The sequence below is a fragment of the Eucyclogobius newberryi genome, unplaced genomic scaffold (assembly GCF_026437365.1).
Source record: "Eucyclogobius newberryi isolate DKJ021-1_F unplaced genomic scaffold, fEucNew1.0.hap1 SCAF_1, whole genome shotgun sequence".
Classification (NCBI taxonomy): domain Eukaryota; kingdom Metazoa; phylum Chordata; class Actinopteri; order Gobiiformes; family Gobiidae; genus Eucyclogobius; species Eucyclogobius newberryi.
This window is the reverse complement of record NW_027315723.1, coordinates 46,272,677-46,295,655: the sequence shown is the minus strand read 5'-3', so window position 1 is coordinate 46,295,655 and position 22,979 is coordinate 46,272,677. Positions and strand designations below refer to the sequence as shown.

Genomic DNA, 22,979 nt, shown 5'->3' with positions numbered 1-22,979 from the left:
GGGGAGAGGAGAGGGGAGAGGAGAGGGGAGAGGAGAGAGGAGAGAGGGGAGAGGAGAGGAGAGAGGAGAGAGAGGAGAGAGAGGAGAGGGGAGAGGGAGAGGAGAGAGGAGAGGGGAGAGGGAGAGGGGAGAGGAGAGGGGAGAGAGTGGAGAGGGAGAGGGGAGAGGAGAGGGGAGAGGAGAGGAGAGAGGAGAGAGGAGAGGAGAGAGGAGAGAGAGGAGAGGGGAGAGGGAGAGGAGAGAGGAGAGGGGAGAGGGAGAGGAGAGAGGAGAGAGGAGAGGGGAGAGGGAGAGGGGAGAGGGAGAGGGGAGAGGAGAGGGGAGAGAGTGGAGAGGGAGAGGGGAGAGGAGAGGGGAGAGGAGAGGAGAGAGAGGAGAGGGGAGAGGGAGAGGAGAGGGGAGAGGAGAGGAGAGGGGAGAGGGGGACTTAAATGCCACTGCGCGGGACGGAATGAAGTGGATTTATTAGGCCAATTACGCGCGGAGCTTGGTCAGGGTTTGGGGTTTACGCAGCGGTTCTTGGGAGTGTCAAAATGTTATAGGCAGGATATGAACACAATACATGAGTGTTACATGATTCCAATCCCGTCTGCAATATTGTGTATGGTTATGGTTAGTCAAACAGGAAAAGAATTATACATGTGAATCGGCCGCACTGCTAAAATCTAATGTTCATTATTTCAAAGGCGAGACTCTGCAGGTGGTAAACAGAGGTAAACAAAACAGAACTTAAACTACACAATGATGTAGTTGACTCAAATAAATGTTGTTGTTGTTGTTTTTTTTAAGAAGTTTAATCATGTATTGTTTTCATATACAAATCAGGCATGTGTAAAAATGGTCCAAATTATATTTGGGACATACATTCGATTACAAAAAAAATTACAGAGGTGATTTTGATCTATTGGTGTTAAGTATTTGCATGAAGTAGATCTTACTGAAAATATGGGCTTAGAAATGCACCTATTTTTTTCGGTTTCAAATATGAATAAATCAGACGTAGAATTAGATATCAACAAATCCTTCTGTTGGAATACGTACCTTGGCTACACATTACTTGTTGGGCAAATTCCCATTTTCAAAGAAAGTTTTGTTTTTTAGAAATTATGATTATCCAACACAAGGTTCATCGGTATCGTGAGCGTTGTGTGGTAAAGTGCTGCCCCCTGGTGTGCTTGTGTGTCAGCGCATGTTTCATCCTCCACAGGTGATTAATATTATTATGTATGTAACAATATTGTTATAAAAATTAACAATCACATTTTGCTTCTGTTAAAAGGGGAACACCACAAATGGCTGCAAAAAATAAATACAAAGATATGGCATTTTTGACGAGCAATACAAAAATGTACTCATAATGGAAGTCAATAGTGGGGGAAATGGCGCTAATGGTGGGTGGGGAAAAACATCTCCAAAACTGGGGCCACAATGGTTAAAAAAAAATCAGACCCCTGGTCAAACACTTCAAAAATAAAACATATAAATGAAAATGAACAGTTTTACAGACAGTGGTCCTGTTTTTGTCAGCATCAGGAGCACCACCACAGCTGCCACTGCCAAAAGATTCATTAGCAGCAGCTCCACTCCCAATGAAGGACTCAGCTCCAGCTGCTCCACAACCACCTCCACCGCCTCCAACCACCTCCACCGCCTCCAACCACCTCCACCGCCTCCAACCACCTCCACCGCCTCCAGCCACCTCCACCGCCTCCAGTGAAGGACTCATCAGTAGTAGCACCACAACAATCTCCACTGCCATCGGCAAAGGATTCAGGCCCAACATCAGTTCCTTCTCCCGCAGGGTTCTCATCACTGGCCTTGGACCTGTCTGTGACAGGCCCGGCGGCACCTCTGTCATTACCCCTGCCCTCAGACCAGCCCTGGGTCCCCCCTGCAGCATCTCACTCTCCTTTTCATCTCCACTTTCACTCAGGGGCCTTCTCAACCATCTTGAAAGTCCAGTCAAAACTGGCATTATGATGGTTCCGCTCACATCTAATATATTAAGATCAAGAGTTTTGATGTCAACAATGATGAACTCTTCCCTGCACAAAACTTTTCCACGTAGGAGTTTTAACTCTCCTGCTACACCAATTATAGTCCCCCCCACCTATCCCCCCCTTGCCTTTCCCCGGTGCATCACACAAACTCCCCTCGTGTGACAAAACTCCCTCTCTCACCCCTCAGTATTGACCCAAACTCTCTCCTGCTCGCACTCAGCCGTTCGTCCTCAGAGCTGTTAACTCCCATAGCTTGGATGCACTGAGACTCAGCATTGCCGGGAATTATAGTCTTAATAAAAGTCAAACCCAACAGCCTCCCTCATCCAATCTCTGTAATCACATCACACAGGCTGGAAAAAAGAAAGACAATTAGGCTGCCCACTCTGAGACATTTGATTCATATTCCCTGTGAAAAGAAAACATCTTGATTTAAGGTTTTTAATTGAAACATGGCTTGACAAAACACAGAAAATGACAGGAATGACGGCAGGTGAATATGGACAGTTCAACAGATCAGTGTGTGGATGTAAAACAACTTTCTCCAGCTGAACTCAGACTAATTGCACTCTACAAATAAACTTGCCTTGCCTTTTAATTACTAATCTGTTTGATTTTAATTTAGAATTGGGGTCTCTCCAACCCTACATCAGGTCTACAGTTACCAACCTTGGCATCCTCATTGATGGAGATTTTAAGCTTGATAAGCAGATAAATGCCGTGATTAAATCTAGTTTTTATCACCTCAGGCTTTTATCTAGACTCAAATCGGTTTTATCTTTCAGTGACCTGGAGCAGGTGCATACTTTTATCTCTACACGTCTGGACTTCTGTAAAGGACTGTACACTGGTATCAGCCAAGCTAACCTTCCACATCTACAGTTAGTTCAAAATTTCGCAGTATGTGTTTTAACCGGCCCACGTCGTTGAGAATATATTACATCTATTTTATGCTCACTGCACTGGCTCCTCATTCATTTTCGAGTTGATTTGAAAATGTTATTGTTTGTTTCTAAAGCTCTTCATTGGGCTGGCCCCCACGTATTATTTCAGACCTCATTGTTGAGGGCCAGTTCCAACTTCTTGTCCCAAAAACCTGGGCGACCGCGCATTTGTTGTAGTCGGCCCCAAACTTTGGAACACTCTTCCTCCCACATAAAGACTGCACCTTCAGTTGATGCTTTTAAGTCTCATTTAAAAAAGCACTTTTATTTACATTCATTTAACCGGGCATGAGAATTGTGTGGTCCTCTGACTGTCTTGTATTATTTCATATATTTTAAATTATTTTTAATTATTTTTAATTTGGTTTGCATGTATTTATTTCTAAAACATATTTTGCTTGTGTTTGTTTTGTACTCTGTGCAGTACTTTGGAGACTTTGTGTTGGTAAAATGTGCTATACAAATAAAGTTGGATTGGATTGGATATCAATATGAGGTTTACAATAAACAGAAAGTAAATGATACTACATCACACATGTTATCGTACCTGAAAAAAGAATTACTAAACCTACTAAATATAACACATAACTTTATTAACTTCCAAACTGTAAATAAACTATTCTATAAGACTTTTTGCATGTTTAAATTAACAAATATGTTTGGTTGCGCTTATTTGCTAAATTTCTCTGCACTTTCTGTTTTAAATATATTTAAAAATTAATCTTCATGCTTTTATTTGTGGATTTATATTGTATTGGGATTTAATGAATTTGTAATGACAGTAAATAACTTTGAACCGCACTCGGATCTCTAGCATTCTTCTCCATCACCGCTTGAGGGCGCCATAGTACATAGAATCTCGCCTCTTCTCTCATCTCTCCATAAAACGCTTTTCTTTATTTCTTTTTCGTCTTTGAGTTTCCAGATGAAAGTCCTGAAAGTCACAAATCCTCCTCTTCATCCGACGCGCCACACACAGCGTTGTCATGGCGTTTTTTCATAGCGACGCCGGAGACAGTGGATTGTAAAACGCGACAGTAGAAATCCGCAGAGGAGCCGTTCTCTCTAACTTTATCTGCCATGGCGCGTGCGAGGAGAGGAGTTTTGTTTGTTTTTATTGAAGGATTCTGAAATGAAAGTGTTTTATTGTCAATAAAAGGTCCAATACGTGGCAGTAACACTGGAGGAAGAAGCCTAAATTAATTAAAAATAGTAATAAAGGACCTAAATAAAGAAATTACCTAATAAATAAATATCTTTTAAAACGCCGACAATTTTTTAAAAAATTAATAGCCAAGGCAAGGAAATAAATTAGTTGCCATGAATAAATAAATGACCTGGATAAATAAATACATAAATGGCCAAAATACATAATTGCAATGCCAAATTATGAAATAAATTGTAAAGTAAAATAATACAAAACAAATATTTGTATAATGAGAAAAGAGAATGAAAATAATAAAATATGGAACATGATTATGTTTTTTTTTTTTTTTTTTTTAATCATTCCTATGAAAGTTTAAACTGATTTGAAATAGTTCTGCGTAGATATGTTTTTTTATTTTTTTTATTATAGATGGTGCTCAATGTAAAATATGTATGTTTGTAATTAGAAGTAAAAAAAACTGTGCTAAACTAAAAAAAACATGAATATGGAATGGATCACTTATGTTTTTCCCTGGTCACAATGTAATGATCTTATGGTTTACTTTGTGAGAGTCGTAGCAGAGAAGTTTCAGGTTTGTAGCACAGAAATTGTATGAAATTTGAAATTTAGAGTTACATTTCTCTCTATTGTCCTTGCACGTTGCTATTCAACATTTCAGACCTTAATTATTCAGTATTTTTCTCCAAATCTTTTCTTCACAGTGTCAGACGTAATAAACCTGTAACTTTCCCCAGACTATGGATCAACAAATGACCCCAGTATCCAATCAGCTGCCATAATGAGTCAGGTGGGCGGGTCTGCCCTTGTCACTTCAATAGGATGAATTCATGTTGTAGAATGAGATGATTTGTCAGTTTGCAGAGGAGAGCGGCGGCCAATAATACTTAACTATAAAATGTAGTAACAATTATGGCTGCGTACGAATGTGTGAGAGAATATGATTGCCACTTTTGATAAAGAAGAAACTTTAATCATTTGTGCTGACGGAGAGGAAGATGAACTTTGTACCAAACATGAAAGAATTGTGCTTTTGTCTGCTCTATAGTTATTCTGTTTTCTTACACTCGTGAATCAGTAATTTGTGTTTTGGACGAATAGAAGTCTGCTGATTTACGGTACATAAAGCCAACGTCAATAACAACAACAACAATGAACAACAAAGTGTGTTTTATTTGTGTTAGGTGACACTGTAAAATCCTACATGAAGCGAGGGGGGTATGTCTGTGTGGTAGTGGGCGTGTCTGTGTGGTAGGGGGCGTGTGTGTGTGGTAGTGGGCGTGTCTGTGTGGTAGGGGGCGTGTGTGTGTGGTAGTGGGCGTGTCTGTGTGGTAGGGGGCGTGTCTGTGTGGTAGGGGCGTGTGTGTATGGTAGTGGGCGTGTCTGTGTGGTAGGGGTGTGTGTGTGTGGTAGGGGGCGTGTGTGTGTGGTAGTGGGTGTTTCTGTGTGGTAGGGGGCGTGTGTGTGTGGTAGTGGGTGTTTCTGTGTGGTAGGGGCGTGTCTGTGATGTAGTGGCTGTTTCTGTGTGGTAGGGGCGTGTCTGTGTGGTAGGGGCGTGTCTGTGTGGTAGGGGGAGTTTCTGTGTGGTAGGGGGAGTTTCTGTGTGGTAGGGGGCATGTCTGTGTGGTAAGGGCGTGTCTGTGTGGTAGGGGGTGTTTCTGTGTGGTAGGGGGCGTGTGTGTGTGGTAGTGGGTGTTTCTGTGTGGTAGGGGCGTGTCTGTGATGTAGTGGCTGTTTCTGTGTGGTAGGGGCGTGTCTGTGTGGTAGGGGGCATGTCTGTGTGGTAGGGGCGTGTCTGTGTGGTAGGGGGAGTTTCTGTGTGGTAGGGGGAGTTTCTGTGTGGTAGGGGGCATGTCTGTGTGGTAAGGGCGTGTCTGTGTGGTAGGGGGCATGTCTGTGTGGTAGGGGGGTGTCTGTGTGGTAGGGGGAGTTTCTGTGTGGTAGGGGGAGTTTCTGTGTGGTAGGGGGCATGTCTGTGTGGTAAGGGCGTGTCTGTGTGGTAGGGGGCATGTCTGTGTGGTAGGGGCGTGTCTGTGTGGTAGGGGGAGTTTCTGTGTGGTAGGGGAGTTTCTGTGTGGTAGGGGCGTGTCTGTGTGGTAGGGGGAGTTTCTGTGTGGTAGGGGGAGTTTCTGTGTGGTAGGGGCGTGTCTGTGTGGTAGGGGCGTGTCTGCGGAGTGGATTTCAGAAGAATAAAGATGACTTAAACTCTACATAGGCCTCACTTTGTAGACATGAGAAGTTAAAACAACATGGTTGATTTCGGACACTACGTCTCCTTTAAGTACAAACCACATCAAAACATCCATATCTTTAAACTTAAAGGGAACGTTGCAAAACTGTCTTTCATGAGCTTTCATCTTTGTGATCACATTGTTTCCTCATTATTAGTTTAGTTGTATTTTGATTAATTGCTGCGTGTTTGAGTAATCCTGTCCTGTAACCCAGGCTCAATTGCTCCGAAAATGCCTGTTTTCACCTACCCCCTATCCCTGCCTACTCCTATGTACTTACAAATTCAGACTCGGGTCACGCTGCATGGTTCAGAATGTTTAGGGTCAGCATTACTACTACTATTGTATAGATCATGGCACAATATGTGTATCCAAAGTGTATAAATGGGTAAGAACCGTCCCACCCACTTCAAAGTTCACTGTGGTTCCATAAGTATTTATCCTTCATTTTTGCCGTAGGGATTTAGAAAAATTAAAATATTACAAGTTCAAAGTCACGGCATAGGCTAAGCAGCTCTGTGCTAACTAATGTTGTTTTCAATCAAAAAATACATGTGAAACTTTCAATTCGGCAAAACGTTTTAATAACTGAGACTCACCACGGAGCGGATGAGAGAAAGTTGTTTTGAACATTTATAAATAACATACGAATGTGTTTGATAATCCACTTTGCAAAAGATAACGAATGAAACCAAGCGGTGCACGAGCTGTCCATCATTAAGTCGCTTTAGATCAATATCACGTTTTCCAATGAGAACAACTTAATATAATGTCCCACGCACGCGATGGCTCGATAATAAATGTCCGAAGACCGTTAATTCCCTGCTACGGACACTCTTACCTGCCACGCGCCTCCACGAATTCATTAATCGAGTTCGTAATTGGCTGAAATCGACGTCCCTCACTGCGCAGAGGCGTGTTCATACCTCCCCCCGCTCTCTCCCCCCCTCTCCTCCCCGGCTCTCCACGATCGCGGCAGTTAGACAGAGAGCGCAGTGTGTGTTGCGCGGAGACTCTCAATGGCACAAGCGGCACCGCGCGTAAAAGCGATCTGAACGTTACAGTGCGCGGGGAAAGCAACAAAAAAAAACCAAAAACAACACAACAGAGGACGGAGCAGGCTGGGAAAAAAAGAAAAAAAGAAAAGACAAAATAACTCAACGCTTCCCCCCCCCCCCCCCCCCCCCCATCTCAATTTCCACCAATTTCTGCAGTGCCGTTGTGTCCATCGCGTGTTTTCCGAGTGGATACCCTCGCGTTTGGACATGTGAGTTCGAACTGGAGTTTACGACGAGACGGACAGCATCTTCTGTTTGTTTACTCCTCACGACACGTCTCAGCCAAGATGAAGTTCACCGCTTGGATCTTCGTCACTTTGGTGGTTCTTATCGGGACGAGCGCGCCGCAGTCAGGTAATAAAAAAAAAAAAAGCACCACACACACACACACAAAACATCTCTTTCATTTTGTTTCTGCCAATTCTCGTAACGGTTTCTCCCCCCCCACACCACGCTGGTCTATTTCCCATGCCCTCCGCGCGTAAATGTGGCGTTTGGATGGACCGTTATGCACCGCTGGTTGGTTGAAAGTTCGCAGAAGTTTTGGGGATGCTGCGCTCGCTCGCGGCACCTGCGTCCAGCGCCGGTTCGAGTCCGTGACCACCACCGCGTATCAATATTGTATCAGAATTATACCTCTTAATCTTTGCAACTCCCAAATCTGATGATTAACATCTTTGGCTGCACATGTAAGCTATTAGCACGGCTCTCATTCGATTCTGTGTGAATAATTTAAGCTTAGAGAAAGGAGCGTTGCCTGAGGAGAAGACGCTGCGTTGAACGTTCGGACCTGATGTGGGTCTCCTAAGTTGTTAATATTCAAAGTGGACTTGTATAATAGTTCATACTGAGGGTGAAGAGTATTTTATTAATGGCTTGATTTGTGAATACTGTATAAATAAATAAAATAAACGAGCGAGTGTGAGAAGTTTGCTGTGATGCGTAATTGAGAAGAGGAGAAGACTGTTAAAAGATGATTAGAAGAAGCGATTAAAACATGGACATTTTTGAACAAGCCAATTGGCAATTTTTCACACTTTTGAATTTGTTGAATGCAAATTTCTCTCTTTCTTCTTTAAAAAAATCTTTGTGGAGGACTGAAAGGTTTGAATGCTCCGTACAATGGAAACATGAAAAACACAATGTGCTCATGTCTCCAGGTCTGTAAATAAACTCTAAAAAGAGTCTCCTGCTTCTCTTTATAACTCTCAGGCCACTTGAATTATTCCTACAAAAATTAGAATATCAAGTCTAAAATTAAAAACTATTAAAAAAATGATATTTCAGCACTTTATTCAATTCATCGTTCATTTTATGTCTCTTGTTTTTGTGCGACTTTAATCACAACTGCGACCTTTACAGACAAATTCCTGATGCATTGTTAAAATCAACATAGAGCATAAAATATTGAGATTATATTTTTCAGTTTTGCCCACCGTAGTGCAGTAAATGTATTTTTTGCAGACTAATATTATTGTCACTTTTACCTTAACGTTTAATACAAAGTAGTCAAAAAAAAGAAAAAAGCAAACGTATTGTAAATCTTGACAGGATGTGTCACACACTTTTTAGATTTTCAAAGCCACACTTAATAGTAATTGTGTACATTTCTGGCCATGTAATGTACTGTATTACATTTGAAATAGTCCCACTCGTCCACTTTGTCTGCTTTTCTACACCGACAAACACACGTTACAGCACGGCAAAGCTCAAAAAATATGCAGATTGTGGGTTTAAAAAGAACAGAATTCAGTTTGTCACAGTTGTAAGTGTTCAAAAATGCTTTTAAGCGCATTAAAAAGTAATTGTAGTTGTTGAAATCTGCCGTGAAGAAAGAACTGAGGAGCAAAGCGAGGATGTGTGAAGGATTTGATGACCATTTTGAACAAGCTGTCCAGGATTTCTCCCACGTCATCTGAATGTCTTGTTGTGTCGCAGGGTTAAATATGTGTGAAATTTCTCTTTGTTTCAACAGGAAAAGGGTAGAAAATTTAATGATTGACAGTGTAGAAGTAGGGCATGCATGGTTTTAATTTAGCCGCGCTGCTAATGGGTGATGATTCAGAAAGAAATGGAGGGAGTGAATCGATGGCGAGCGTTTGGAAACTGCGCAAACGTTTGCATTTTGGAAATTTTCAGAGTGGAAATTGAGGTGGATTTCAAACATTTCAGGTTCAAAAAAAGGTCAAATGGATATATGTTTGAAAGGACGACAGCTTGGGTAAAATTTGTACTACAAAATCAAATTTGTGGATTCTTTTTTTTAATGATAAAGAATAAAGTAGATCATCAAGTAACGAAGCGACGCTGAAAATCACAAATTCTGATTCAAACCGTTGGTAAAATCAGCATTATTTCCCTCCCAAGATGACTTTCCTCACTCCACAAATGCATAACGGATTGCAATTTCTAACCAAGCCAAGCGTGACCAAATTCCAGAACTTGCCAACGACTTTATTCATTTGAATGTTTGTTGAAAAGAGTCCAAAGTTGCACGCTCGGATGACAGATAGACTTCTATGCTCGGTCGGACCGACGAGGCAGCCTGAACTGAAAGCAAAGTGGCGCCCCATACTGATTTTATTTATTCTCCACGCATCCCCTGGCATCTCGGGATATTTGTGATGCAAATGGCAGCGGCAGCATGGAGCGCCGCAATCCGAAGCTCGTGTCGTCTCATGGGGGAGGAACTTTCCATACGTGCGTGTGAGCTCAGGAGCTATGGCCAGGAATCCTAGGAGCATTACTTCAAAATAGTATTATTAAAAGTATAACCAAAAAATGGTGTTCAAAAGGATTGAGCAAAAAGTATAGAACAACTGAGTTTGTGATGGAAGATGCGCTACATTTTAAGTAAAAGTACAGCTACAGGAGCAAAACTATACTCCAATAAAAGTACAGTACAAAAGTCTACTGCACACAGGTTTTGAGAATTGTCAATGTGAATGCGAATTGTAAATGTGGTGATTTTGATAAAGAATTGTGCTGTCAACAGAAAGAATACCAATACATTTCTTAGTTTTTCTAGTGAACATAATGTATTTATTGTTGTTTGCACTTGAACACAAAATATCACCGTGAACATGCTGAAAAACAATGCCTCAATCCATTTGAAAAGTACAGTCTTGTTTTGAGACCAGTTGAAATGTAGTGCAGTGGAAAGTATGTATATCTGCTCTAGAATGTAAAAGTAAAACATATTCACCACTGGCTGAGAGGAATGGTTTTTGAGTTGTACCAAGTGATTCATGATTCAGTGTCAAACATCCAAAATGTAACAGGGAAAATAAATGAATATAATATAATAATTTAACATACATAATATAAATATATAAATATATATATATACATATATATATATATATATATATATATATATATTATTGTGGTTTATATATTTTTACTAAACTACTAAACTAGTCTCAGTTTTGATATAACATCAAAACTGAGACTAGGAATGTCACGGTTATTAGGTTAATCGATAATCGTGATTATTCAGGTCACAATATAATCTTAAGAACCAAAAACACAATTACTACAAAACTACAACTACAAGATTTTACTTCTACAATTTTAGAAGTAAAATTAAGTATTTTTTGTTCAACATACTGTCCAAAATAGACCTAAATGTAAAGAACTTTATTTTCTAAAGCTGTTTTTAAAAAAATCTAATTTAACTTTATTTTGTCTTTCAGAAAGTGCATTTTTGAAAGTTGGTAACAAACTTGAGGAACAGTAACACGTTATTCACGTAATTCAAGATTTCACTTTTGTTTGGTCTAAACAATCGAGAATAATCGTTAAATCGTAATGTTTTTTCCCACAAAAAATCGTTACACTGAAATTTAATTTTGTGACATCCCTAATTGGGACATAACTTGGACTAAACCAAGAACTAAACTAGGATTAGAATAAGATCAAACCACATCTAATGACTCTACCTTAATTAGCATAAATTAATTATGAACAAAGACTTCACAATTCACAATTAAAAAATAATTGATTAAGGATGTTTATAACTTGGTAACTAGAGTACTTAATTAACAACTTTGATTTAGGTTTATTGTTTAAGTAATTAAACAACTACTTAAGTACTAAGCCTGAATCCTTCTAAATAAACTTCATTATGAATTAAGTCTTTATAAAGGCTATGAAAATGTACTTATTATCATTGATTAGTACCCAACACTCCATTCAATACTTTTTACCCATGTAAGAATAATATATGTACTTCAAAATGACCAGTATAAAATTGTGTTCTAAAAAATAAAGTAGTCTTCCAAACTGACATGTATCGGCTGAACTTGATTCTGAGTTCTTTTTGATTGTTTTCTCGTGACATTAGCGCCGGAGGTACCAGATCAATCATGTGGAGGTGAGGAGAATGCGGAGTATGTAGAGTACTACGGGAGAACAGTGTTTAACATGGAGATGGGATGAGCTCTACTGCCTCGATACTGAAATATAGTCATACTTGATTCGTTTTGAGTGATTTTAGCATCGCCATGTGGAGCAAATAGGAATTTTACACTACAAACAACATACAAACATGTAGATATTATAATAAGAATCTCTCTTTTACATTTTTCTTTAAGTTGTAATACTATCAATTTGGGCTTCAACAATAAATTTAATAATTGTGACTAGTCAACTATAAAGGATAGTTGTAATCATATTTAGTCAAAATCATTATCTGGACTATATAAATTCTAAAACAAATACAAAAAGTTTATATATAAATAAATAAAAAATATTCTCTTTCTGGAAGCTTTTAGTCACCATATTTAAAAAAAAAAAGAAAGAAATAAACAAATAAACCTAATACAAAATAAATACAACATAATCAAAGCATCATTTTCAAGAGTTACATTTTGTTTAAAGCCATTCACCACATTTCAACCTTTATTGGTTAAAAATGTATTAAAAAAAACCCTTAATGTACAATATAGATGAATCCTTTCACTGAGTTCAGGCCTTATTAAAAGAGGTCGTTTCTTTGTGGAAGGTTCAAAGGTTAATATACTTCCTACAATGGAAACTGGACTATGGACAACACAATACCAACGTGTTCATGTCTCCAGGTCTGTAAACAAACATATCTTTAATCTTTAAGTCTTGGGCTACGTGAATTATTTCTACAAAATACAGTAATATTCCATGAAAAAAAAAAAAAACTCTTTCTCACCCTCCGCGAGTGGTCTCTATTTATCCCCCTTTAAGCTTGGGTCCTTTACCAGAGGCCCCTGGGAGCTTGAGGGTTCTTCAGTATCTTTGGATCTCTGGACCGATATGTCTGATGTCTTTCCTGGGATCTACTCAAGCCATTCCTCCAGTTTGGGGGTCACTGCCCCGAGTGCATATATATATATATACATATATATGCTTTATATGCTTTTAGAATGAAATTGTAAACATTGAAGTTTTACTGTAGACTGCAATTAAAACAACATTTATTGTTTTTACTTTTATTTTATTATTATATTCCCCCCCCCCCCCCCCAAATGTTTTGTTTTTACACCTTTTCTTTATAAACCAGTTTTTAAATATATATTTTTTAATACTTTTGCAGTCACAGTCAAAACCAAGTACTTCATTATTATAACAGCATTTCGCTGTGAAAAGTATAATATTACAGTGGCTATTTTTCCACGGGTCTTACACTTTAATGTAAAGCATTCCATTGTATATTTACACTTGTGATAAGTGTTTTTGTCTGTGTACGTTCATATATTTGATTTTGTACTTTGCTTCTGTGACCAATATAATTTAATGATACTGTTTATACATGATTTTCCTGTAGGGGATTGAGCAAATCCAATATAATTGCTACATAATGACTTTTCAATTCCACTCATAATCTTCTAACATTGCAACCTAACTAGCAATAACCACTTTAGCCTGTTAGAGAGGAATTGTTCAGTGATCAATATATGTGGGCAGGTCTTTATGCTTAATGTGATTTCAGAACGCTTTGTCAGCAGCAGGTTTAGTCCTTTGGGAATCCACGCTAGCGCTGAACCACAGCCGTTACTTTTAGCATGGAGTTTGGGAGGCCGATTTTGTCATTTTTAGGAGCATGTTCTGTCTTTTATTCGCCGTGTTTTGTTGCTTCTCGAGCACGGATGGTGTGATTGACGAGTGCTGGTATGTCACATGGCGAGCTGCCTTGAGTCACTTCTCACTTACTTTGCAGTTGTTCACGGTGGAGGTTCAGCCGGCTTAACCCCTTCCCGGTATTTGGTGTATTTTCCAAGTCCATCAAAGCGGAGGTTGCCTGACTGTCTAAATCAATACTAGCCACATTTGTAACGTACAGTAAAACATACAGTTGTTTCGTAGCGCTCCCACGTGACTCAACTTGCTGGAGACGCCCTGCAGGTGAGAGAAGGTAAATACAGCGAAAATACCAATGAGATGAAACATTAGGGTTTAGATTGTGCCCTAAATCTGCGATATCCAGCCATTCTACTGTATTCTTATTTCATCAAAAATGTCCCTGGAGATATTTGTGAGAAACACACTTCATTATAAAGCCCTCTTCCTGCACCGTTTAATGACAGTTAAAGGTTGAATGGACAATATTGTTGGCCCAAATCTGAGTCTCATTTCCTCGTGGCGTGGATAAATCATTTGTCCTGCCACGTATTAATCATAAAACGCACCTACCGCTCACCTGCAGCCGCGTGCGGTTCGTCCCCACGTTTCCGCGTGTCTAAGCGCATGGATCTATCATAATATAGTTCCCTCAGTGTACGAGACAAAATGAAGACGGAGAAAGACAGTTCGAGCTGACGCAGAAGAAGACGGAAATCTACGGAAGACGAGAGATGCGATGTGATCCTTCGCGCTAATAAACAAACGCACGTGTGTGTTGTATCAGTCCGCACGGGGGAGTGGCATGCGCACTTCTGCCTGAGTTCTCAAATCGCTGAAAAATCGTCCATTGCGCCTTTAAGATGAACGCGCTCTGACTAATGTGAGCTTTTGAACATGTCAGAGGCTAAAGCGCTTGTTTCAATGTAATAAACACTTAAAAAGCATTTGTTCCTATGATCAATATTTACAGCATAAGCAATCAACAGTGTTTTATTTTTGTGAAGTATTTTGGAACGTTTCTCATCAAACTAATTTGTCTTGCCAATTAAAAAAAAAAAGATTGCCAAAACACAACCTTAATAAAGATTTTGAATCGTTATGAAACAATGGTGGAATCTTTTTTCCAAAGAAAAGCCTCCAAAATCAATGGAAAAATACATTTGTGGCTTAATTAATATTAGGATAATCAAATGCTTGATTCACAAGATCGTTTAGTAACAGAAATCCACTGGAGCTTTGCAAATGCAGTAAAAAAGTATTTTCTCAGGGCAGAGTGCAGTGGAGTGTATTTATGCCATGAACGTCATTACATATAGAAAGTAAAATGTTTGATGGACAGGATTTAGATGGTTTTGTGATTGGTTGGTGCTTTGCGGAGTGAGACGATACAAGAACTTGACTAAAATATAACTCCACGTATGTTTGATGACGAACCAGCACTGCAACAACTAAATGAATGCGATCACAGTAAAGCTGCCCACTGACGGTTGGGACATTGGCGAGGAGATGGACGCGACATGCCCGGCGGACTTGGAACGCAACGAAATCCCCTTTCTTGGAAAACTGAATTGTACACCAAAGCTAAGAATTTGGTAATGGCCAAAGTTTGTGTTTTGGAAAACAATTTATGCTCAGCTGGTAATTTTGGTCTATCTTGTCCACGTAAATAGTGATTTGTGCCGATTTATTACTCACCGATTATGAGTGTAATGCAAACTTTCTTAACAAGAAGTTGGAGTGATCAGGATGTGTCAAGTTGAACTCCAAAGTTATTTAGTTTAAAATCAGAGGGCTGTTCTGTTGAAAGATTGAGTCATTAGTCTGCACGTGTTCTTGTAATCTATCTTCATGTTTTAAATGAAATGATATGAGTGATCCTGTCTAAATATAGCACAAACCTGCTGACCAGGAAGACACTCACTTAGCACTCATTACAGTTAGATACATGCTAAAGCTAGAGACATTCAAAGATAAAAGCTAAAACAATTTAAAGGGACAAAATTGTGCTGAATTCTCCTTCCCAGAGCCCAAAATCCTCTTTTCCAGCTTGTGATGTCATCAGGTGCTTCCCACTTTTGTAGAGAGACTTAACTCCTTGTAAATGTTCATCTATAAACTACAGAAGAAGTTTCAAAATGATACCTCTAAATTTGTTTTTTACGATTCACCCGCAGTGACTCGCCTTAAAGTTCAGTCAAATGTGAAAATCCAATGTTAAAGTTTCCAAAAATGATATAGGACCTTCTTTAAAGGTGCACTGTGTAACTTTCCCCACCTGCTTGTCTCCATTGAGCTGCTTTTGCCTTTGCCTGGAAAGTGCACCTTTCACCACAGAAAATACCATGACATTTAGATGAAGTGTTGAACTCTTTAGTGTGGAAAAAGCCTTTCTGTTTTCACCCAAGTCTCTTTTGGTCCCAATTTGACTTCGGTCCAGCTCCGACCTGGCACAGGCCGAGCTTGGCAGATACGGTGTTATGATAGCAATGTTGACTAATTTAGAGCAAGATTGAATTCCTTCGCCCGCTCATCTCTCATTCTGTCAAATACGGCACCGTGGTCTAGACTGATGCTATCAAAAAAGCTTTAATTGGCTTCTAATAAATTCTAATTTCCTCACCGTCTTCTGTACAAAGCTGTTTTTTTCTTTTTTTTTGCAGTGGCTGTTCCCTCTGCCAGCTGACGGTAATTTGATTCTGGCATTCCTCTCTCGAATCTCCCCCCCGCTCGAATCGTCTCGCGGCTGGCCCAGTCTCTAAATGTCACCTCGCGCATAAGCACAGACATACACGTGCAAGGCAGCATTTGTTAGCTCTGATTTAGACTGCTTGAACCGTTTTTGGGAAGATAATAACTGTAATAAATGATTAAATACAAAAAAAGATGGCAGGGATGGTTTGTCCGGGGATGTGTTTCAAAGTCTGTGCGTTTAGCGGCAACCTGGCCCAACCTTTTGAACTGCGGAGAAGGGCATTGCGTGAAGGTAAATATCAACTTCTCCCCACTGAGAGCGCATTCAGATGTTCAAGGAAATGGCAGCGCCTCTGTGCCGGTTTTGTTAGAGGGTAGAGCTTACAATCGAAGAGGTCAAATCAAAGACAAATTAGATAAAGAGACAAGAAATGATTCAAAAAAGTCTTTGTGTTGTGGTTAGTGTTGCCACAAAACAAAAACACATTCAGGAAAAGGACTTTTTTGTTCTATTAAAGGACACATATTATGCAAGATTGACTTTGTTGATCTTTTAACATTGTTCTAAAATCTTTTCCTCCTCAAAAACGTACCTGGAGTAGCATTCAGCTTTATTCATGCTCCTTTATGTTGTTAAGTTGTTCTTATCATTTCACTAAACTGAGACTAAGGCTGCGCTCACACTTCACACCTGATTGTGCCCTGGTTCAAGCTCAGTTTAGTCTGGATTTTGACTTGGTCCTATTCTAGTCTAACTTTGCCAACCAGATTAGTTCACGCGATTTATGTGAGTTCTGAGAGCGAGGCAAATATCAATCTGTGAGAAAGGTTAGTCTTTGTCTTGTTCAGTTTGAGTTTGGGGTTTTTATCCTAATTCGGATGTGGTGTGGGTTTGAGTATGAATACATCCTAAATCAGGACTGGACCAGGATTAGACCAGGACACGCTCTGTATTAAACAAATTAGATATACGAGCACTAAACGAATCATTTCTGTTTTTGCATCTCTTCGTTTGTGCAGCGGCAAAGCACTGAAACACCAACACACCGAGAAATCAAAGCGGGAACTGTGACCTTCCTGACTGCGTGTACACGCTGTAACATGTAATCTGGTACATACAATCACCAAACTACAGAACACAGACTGTCACAAGAGGCATAAGCGACAAGTCAGCAACATTATTGGCCTTTTATTTAGTCTATGTCATAAACTTGCTACTGCACCTGTCTTGAATTGTTATCTAAAAAACAATCTATGTACATTTTTCAGTTAAAAGTACCAATAAGTGAACCGTTAAAATACCAGAATGATAAGCAGTATTGAAAATGTATTTTATTACTTACTTACTTTCACATTGAGTTGCATTATATTATAGTGTGCAAACACAACATAGGATTAAAAGAGCATTTTGTCTTTGTTGAACCTTTGTTTTACATTTCGGTGTAATCCCTCATTCGTCGTTTTACATGTATTAATAAGAAAAGAGAACCTTTATCACAAATTAGAGAAGGAAAAAAATCATTTAAAAAATATTGTCACTAATTCTGTAAGTTTGAAGCCTCAATCTCATGATCAAATACTGTGATGTATTCGTCTGATTATTCTGAATACCACCCAAAGAAAGAGTAACTGTACAAGAATACTTTGAGTAGCTGAATACATAGGTTCAGTTCAGTGCAGTTACCTCCCCAAACTGAGAAAGTACAGTGTATGTTAAAAAGGTCAAGAGTAGAGGTAAAAAGTTTTCAGAAAAAAGCACAGAATCGACATAGAAATAGTTTGTTACTTGCCATCTCTGCTAAAACATGATTAAACAGGACTTTATGTAAATGTTCAAAGACGGACATTCACCATTGAGGACGCTGTTGAAATAAGTAGACAGTCACGGCAATGTTACCCATTTCCAAATCTCCAATGTCCTTTTGCCCATTGAAATTGCCTATGCAGCCGTTCCCATTATAAACCCTCTATAGAATCACTAAACGGGGATGACATTGACTTTTATTTTCCACTTGTGTTTTTCTACAGCCCCGTGGAGCTCTGTTTCCCAGGCTTTCAACAGCAGTACACTGGCTTCCCTTTGGTACTCTTGGTTCAAACCCTCAACAATAGCGTCCTGTCTGCCACGCGTTTGTCTCTTCCTACATCTTCCCATGCACTGTAAGCAGCCGTGGCGTGACATTTTGCTAGCACGCCACCGCCACAAAGACTCCTCTATCCAGGCGAGCTCCAAACGGTCCAAATATTTAAATGCGGAATCACAACCGCGGCGCATGGGAAGACGAGCATCCAAGACTCTCAGAGGGAGTGAAAGCTAGACAAAATGGACTTGTATAAGATATTATCTATAAATAATGTAGGACTGTAGTCGACAAAAGAAATTCTTGGTTGAATAAATACATGCCCTGTGCATCAGTGAATCCTTTGATTTTTAACCTTTCGTGGAACACTAGTGTGCCTTGAAAAGAATTCCAATTTGAGTTAACTAGTTCACGTTTATTTTAATGTGATAAACAGCCACTGTGGAGCACAGATCAAACTATTTGAACCAGAAAAGACACAGACGTTATTTGCATTTCTTATTTCTTGTGACTAGAAACATTTAAACAGGGACTAAGTTTACATGCATGTTAAGGTCAATATTCTGGTTTCTGAAACATTTGGAATAATATTGGGCAAACAGAGTGACTCCTACATACATGGTTATTGTTATCAAGTGGCATATCCGTACCCAACCCGCGACGCAGGGACATCTTGATGCACAAAGAATGTCATGATGCCTGTATCCAAAAACAAACAGCAGCTGAACGGCGGATAATGAAAGCTTAAAGCTTTGGTCACAAGCCAACCAGTTTAATATTTGAATATCTTTGTTCATTTTATATGTTTTGATTAGATTCTTCCATGTCATAAGCGCAGATTTTACGCATGGGTTCTCAACTTCCTTCAAGTTATTCAGCCGTTTGTCATCTGCCAATAAGGCCTGTACAGGAACCACTGGCACAACGCTGCACTCAATATTTTTCCACTTTGCCTCGTATTCTGGGTCACACCAGTACTGCAGGGCTTTGATCTGAGCTGAATTTTTTCAGGCAAAGTAGACCCAACCACCTTTTTCTTTTGGTAGTCATAGGGTCTTAAATCGGATACAGGATAACATTTTTAATGAGTATTTATGGAGGACCACACCTAAATATTTGAGGTATTAGAGTTTGCGATTCATTGGGTAAGTCACTTCAACTGTTAATGGGGTTTGCCAGTAGGATAAAATTTACATTTTTTCTACGTTCAGTTTCTATCCAGACATTGGGCTAATATCGTAATATAGTAAGATATCGTCTGCATAGCAAGCAATTTTATGTTCCACCCTGTAAATTGTAACACAGTGAATCGTTTCTGACTGTCTTATATATTAGGCCATTGGTTCCAAACATATATCTAAATTTAAACTTTTTTTCTATTCACCTGCAGTGTCTCACCTTGAAAAATAACAGAAATGACCATAACATAAATCACATTAGGCTGCTTGTTTGTATGCATTTGTTAGCGCTAGAACTTCTGAACTTCCTTGTGTGCCTTTGCTGCCTAATTTGTGGACTGGCTTGGCTCTGTTGGCGCGGAGGTGGGAGCTGCCAACTCCTACTGCGACTGGCCGAATTGGATGCCTGAGCCTGGCACACCACTCTGGGTTTCAGGAGGAGTGAGATCGCACTTCTCTTAATAACACATTGCAGCATTAAAACGGCAGAATCAAATAGGTGCTAACAAGAGAACAATAAGAATATTGAGAAGAGTCCAAAGTGCTTGGAATGCCTCACAGGTGATGGGAACTGTTGAAAGATGCCATCTGCTCACGGGTAACATTGGAAAAGGATGAATTATTTCTTTAAAATGTGAGGCAGATTGCTAATGTGGACAAGTGTGACATATAAAACAAATCTACATATTTAAAAATTGCCTTGTAGAAATGTTTTACACCTTACACGCAGACACTGGAAGAAAAGTCAGTGGAGTGTCTTTAGAACAAGACGCCATCACAAACGGGCAGGAGAACTTTATTTATTTATGTATTTACCTTTATTTATCTGAGAAAGTCCCACTGAGATGTAGCATCTCTTTTTTCAGAGGAGTCCTGGCCTCAGAGGGGAGGAGCCTATTGTTTTTATTGGAAGGGGAAACCGGAGCATCCAGAGAAAACCTACGAAGACACAGGGAGAACATGCAAACTCCACACAGAAATGCCCTGCGCCACAAAGGACCTTCTTGTTGTGAAGCATGAGCGCTAACTACTGTGCCACTGTGCCGCCCACAAGAAGGTCACAGAACAATGCCTAAACAGCTTTTAGGCATTTTGTCATTTTCGACAAATTGTGTAATTAGAATCGACTACAAACTCATCCACAAACCTGTTTTATTACAAATTGATAAGAGAGCAGTGCAATCATATTTTATGCAGGGCCTTCGCAGTAAAGTGTGAAAATGAAAAAGCTTTATGCTAATTCTTTAGGCAGCTGGTTAGCCAAAAGAAAATATCGATCTCTTCTGGAAATGTGTGGTCAATAATTTAATGTTAAAAGTGCCAGGATTTGCACCAGTCTAGTTATTAAAACAAGATGTTCTGCTCTTGAAAACTTCCTTACGTTAAGGAATGTATCCGTCTGTGAAAAAAACTTCCTGAAGAACTCAATCGTTTAATATTCTTGGTCAAAAAACTGTACGATAGCATCACAATAATCATTTCACGATACGATATTTATTGGGATACTGTAGAGAGGCATTTATTTGACGAGTGTTGTGCGAATCATTACCGTAAAAAAGCTTCAAAATAGTTATTTCTTTATGTTGTCTATCTTGGTCTATGTAGTTGCTTAAGTTTTAAAACAATTAACGTAAAGAAACAAGCTAATAATTGAATTTATTGTGACAATATTTCGGTTACTGTTACATCTCTAAGGAAGAGACTGTTACACTGGACAATATATGACTCAAGTAACGACGAAATATTCCAAGAAACACAATTTGGATAAAAACGTATATTTGAATAAATTACAACAACTCGCTTCGGCCAATTAGCAACATGACGCTAACAGATAAATGTGTCATAGTCTTGGAAACTGATTCTGCTTCGAGTCTTCAGTGCTGATGCTGCTTTGTCACTGCACGTTTTGCCCGACATCAGAGCCAGTGAGTTTGCTCCAGTCTTTTCCGCTGCGTTGCCGTGGAGTTCTTTGACAGAAGCCTGAAACATTTTCAAGGACTCCTCTTCTCGCTCCTGGACCACTTCAGGTTCAGTCTCTTGCAGTTCCACTCAATGCTGAATTCCTGTGTCCATTTCTCTGTGTTTTTCCCCCTTCTCTGCCTCTCACTGTTTTTATCTCCTGTTACCGCTGCTTGGTTATATCGTCATATATCTCCTATTGTTATCTCTCTGCTCCTTTTTTTTAATAATGTATCACTAGCACGACGTAAAGAGATTCGTAAAATATAACTTTCACCACATTTGATTGCATTTTTTTATTGACAAGATGCCGTCCTAAGTTTATATCACAATCTCAAATGGAGTTCATTTTATTGTAAGGCAAAACAAAATAAATACAGGAATATGAAAAATACCATGTGATTTTCAAGCTGTTTTCTATCTATCTATCTATTCTATCAATACTGTATTATGTGACTAGTTTTATAACATTTGTAAAAGCTTTTCATATGGAAATTCCCCGTCTTCTTCTCTAGAGAGAATATAGTGTTCAGTTACATCAGGCAGACTTGCCTGGACTATAAGGAAAACATTCATTTTGCTTCAGTTTATGGGTCAGTTTGCTCTCTCAACATAGAAGCTTTCACATGGAAACAAGACGGATCAAACTAAAGGATTTGTGGATATCTAATTCCAAGTCTGTTTTATAAAATGTCTATTCTAAAAAAATAATGTTTACAACAATTTTAAGGAAAATCTAGTTTACTCATACATAATACTAAATACAGATTTTGTTTCTATCCATAATTTTTTCTGTTTTAAATTAAAAAGTCTTAAAATGACTTTCACACAGTAAATTGGGTGCTTTATGTTGTTAAGTATTAAATACTTAACAACATAAAGCAAACATTTTTTGCTCCAACCAGAGAGTCACAAGTTCAATTTCCTTCTACTGACTCTCATTGCCCCTGGCTAAGTCTGACAAGGAAATCTTAGTTTAAGGATTGGTTTCACCTACAGGATGATAAGTGTAATCTTTTCTGCATAACATAAACAAATGATGTCCATAAAAATGTTTTACGGATAACTTTTTTTTGTCTCTCATCATATAAATGTTCCGTACTCGTTCGCCCATTTCTACTTTCAAATTGAGCATTTTTCAATCGAGCTTCACCGAATCGGAAATAGTGTTTTAAATTGGCCTCGTGTACGCCGACCTTTTCAATTAGATCTCATTACAGCCAGCCTAAATATGAAACGCATCAGGCGGAGGATGTGATGCAACGTTCAGAGACTAAATGAAAAATAAATAGTGTTTATTTCCTTAGCCGCAGCGGAAGTTTAATTAGGATTTATGGGCTCTAAATTGGAACTAGCCATGGGTGAGTGCAAGCGGAATTATGTTTTTGGGAGTGAAAAGTGCAAGTCATGTAAACAATGAAAGAATGCAGAAAATTAAAAACACAAAAGTCACGCTTCGTTTCTGGGTGACAGTGCGAGTGTTACTACAGTATGTCAAAGAAGTTAACAGAACTATTTCTTGTGCCCAATTTTTTGCATGTAGGAGAGTAAAATCTGTTTTGCCAGTACAGATATA

At 39.2% G+C, this 22,979-nt stretch overlaps 1 protein-coding gene across 1 annotated transcript in view; it reads left to right on the top strand.

The window, feature by feature from the left end:
• The first annotated feature begins 7,347 nt into the window (after nucleotides 1–7,347).
• LOC140361448 (receptor tyrosine-protein kinase erbB-4-like) overlaps nucleotides 7,348–22,979 on the top strand; it is a 553,408-nt gene continuing 537,776 nt past the window's right edge. The window contains exon 1 of the mRNA XM_072447161.1: nucleotides 7,348–7,752. Coding sequence (XP_072303262.1) covers nucleotides 7,686–7,752 — 67 coding nt within the window. The 5' untranslated portion in view covers nucleotides 7,348–7,685. The remainder of the gene's footprint in view (nucleotides 7,753–22,979) is intronic.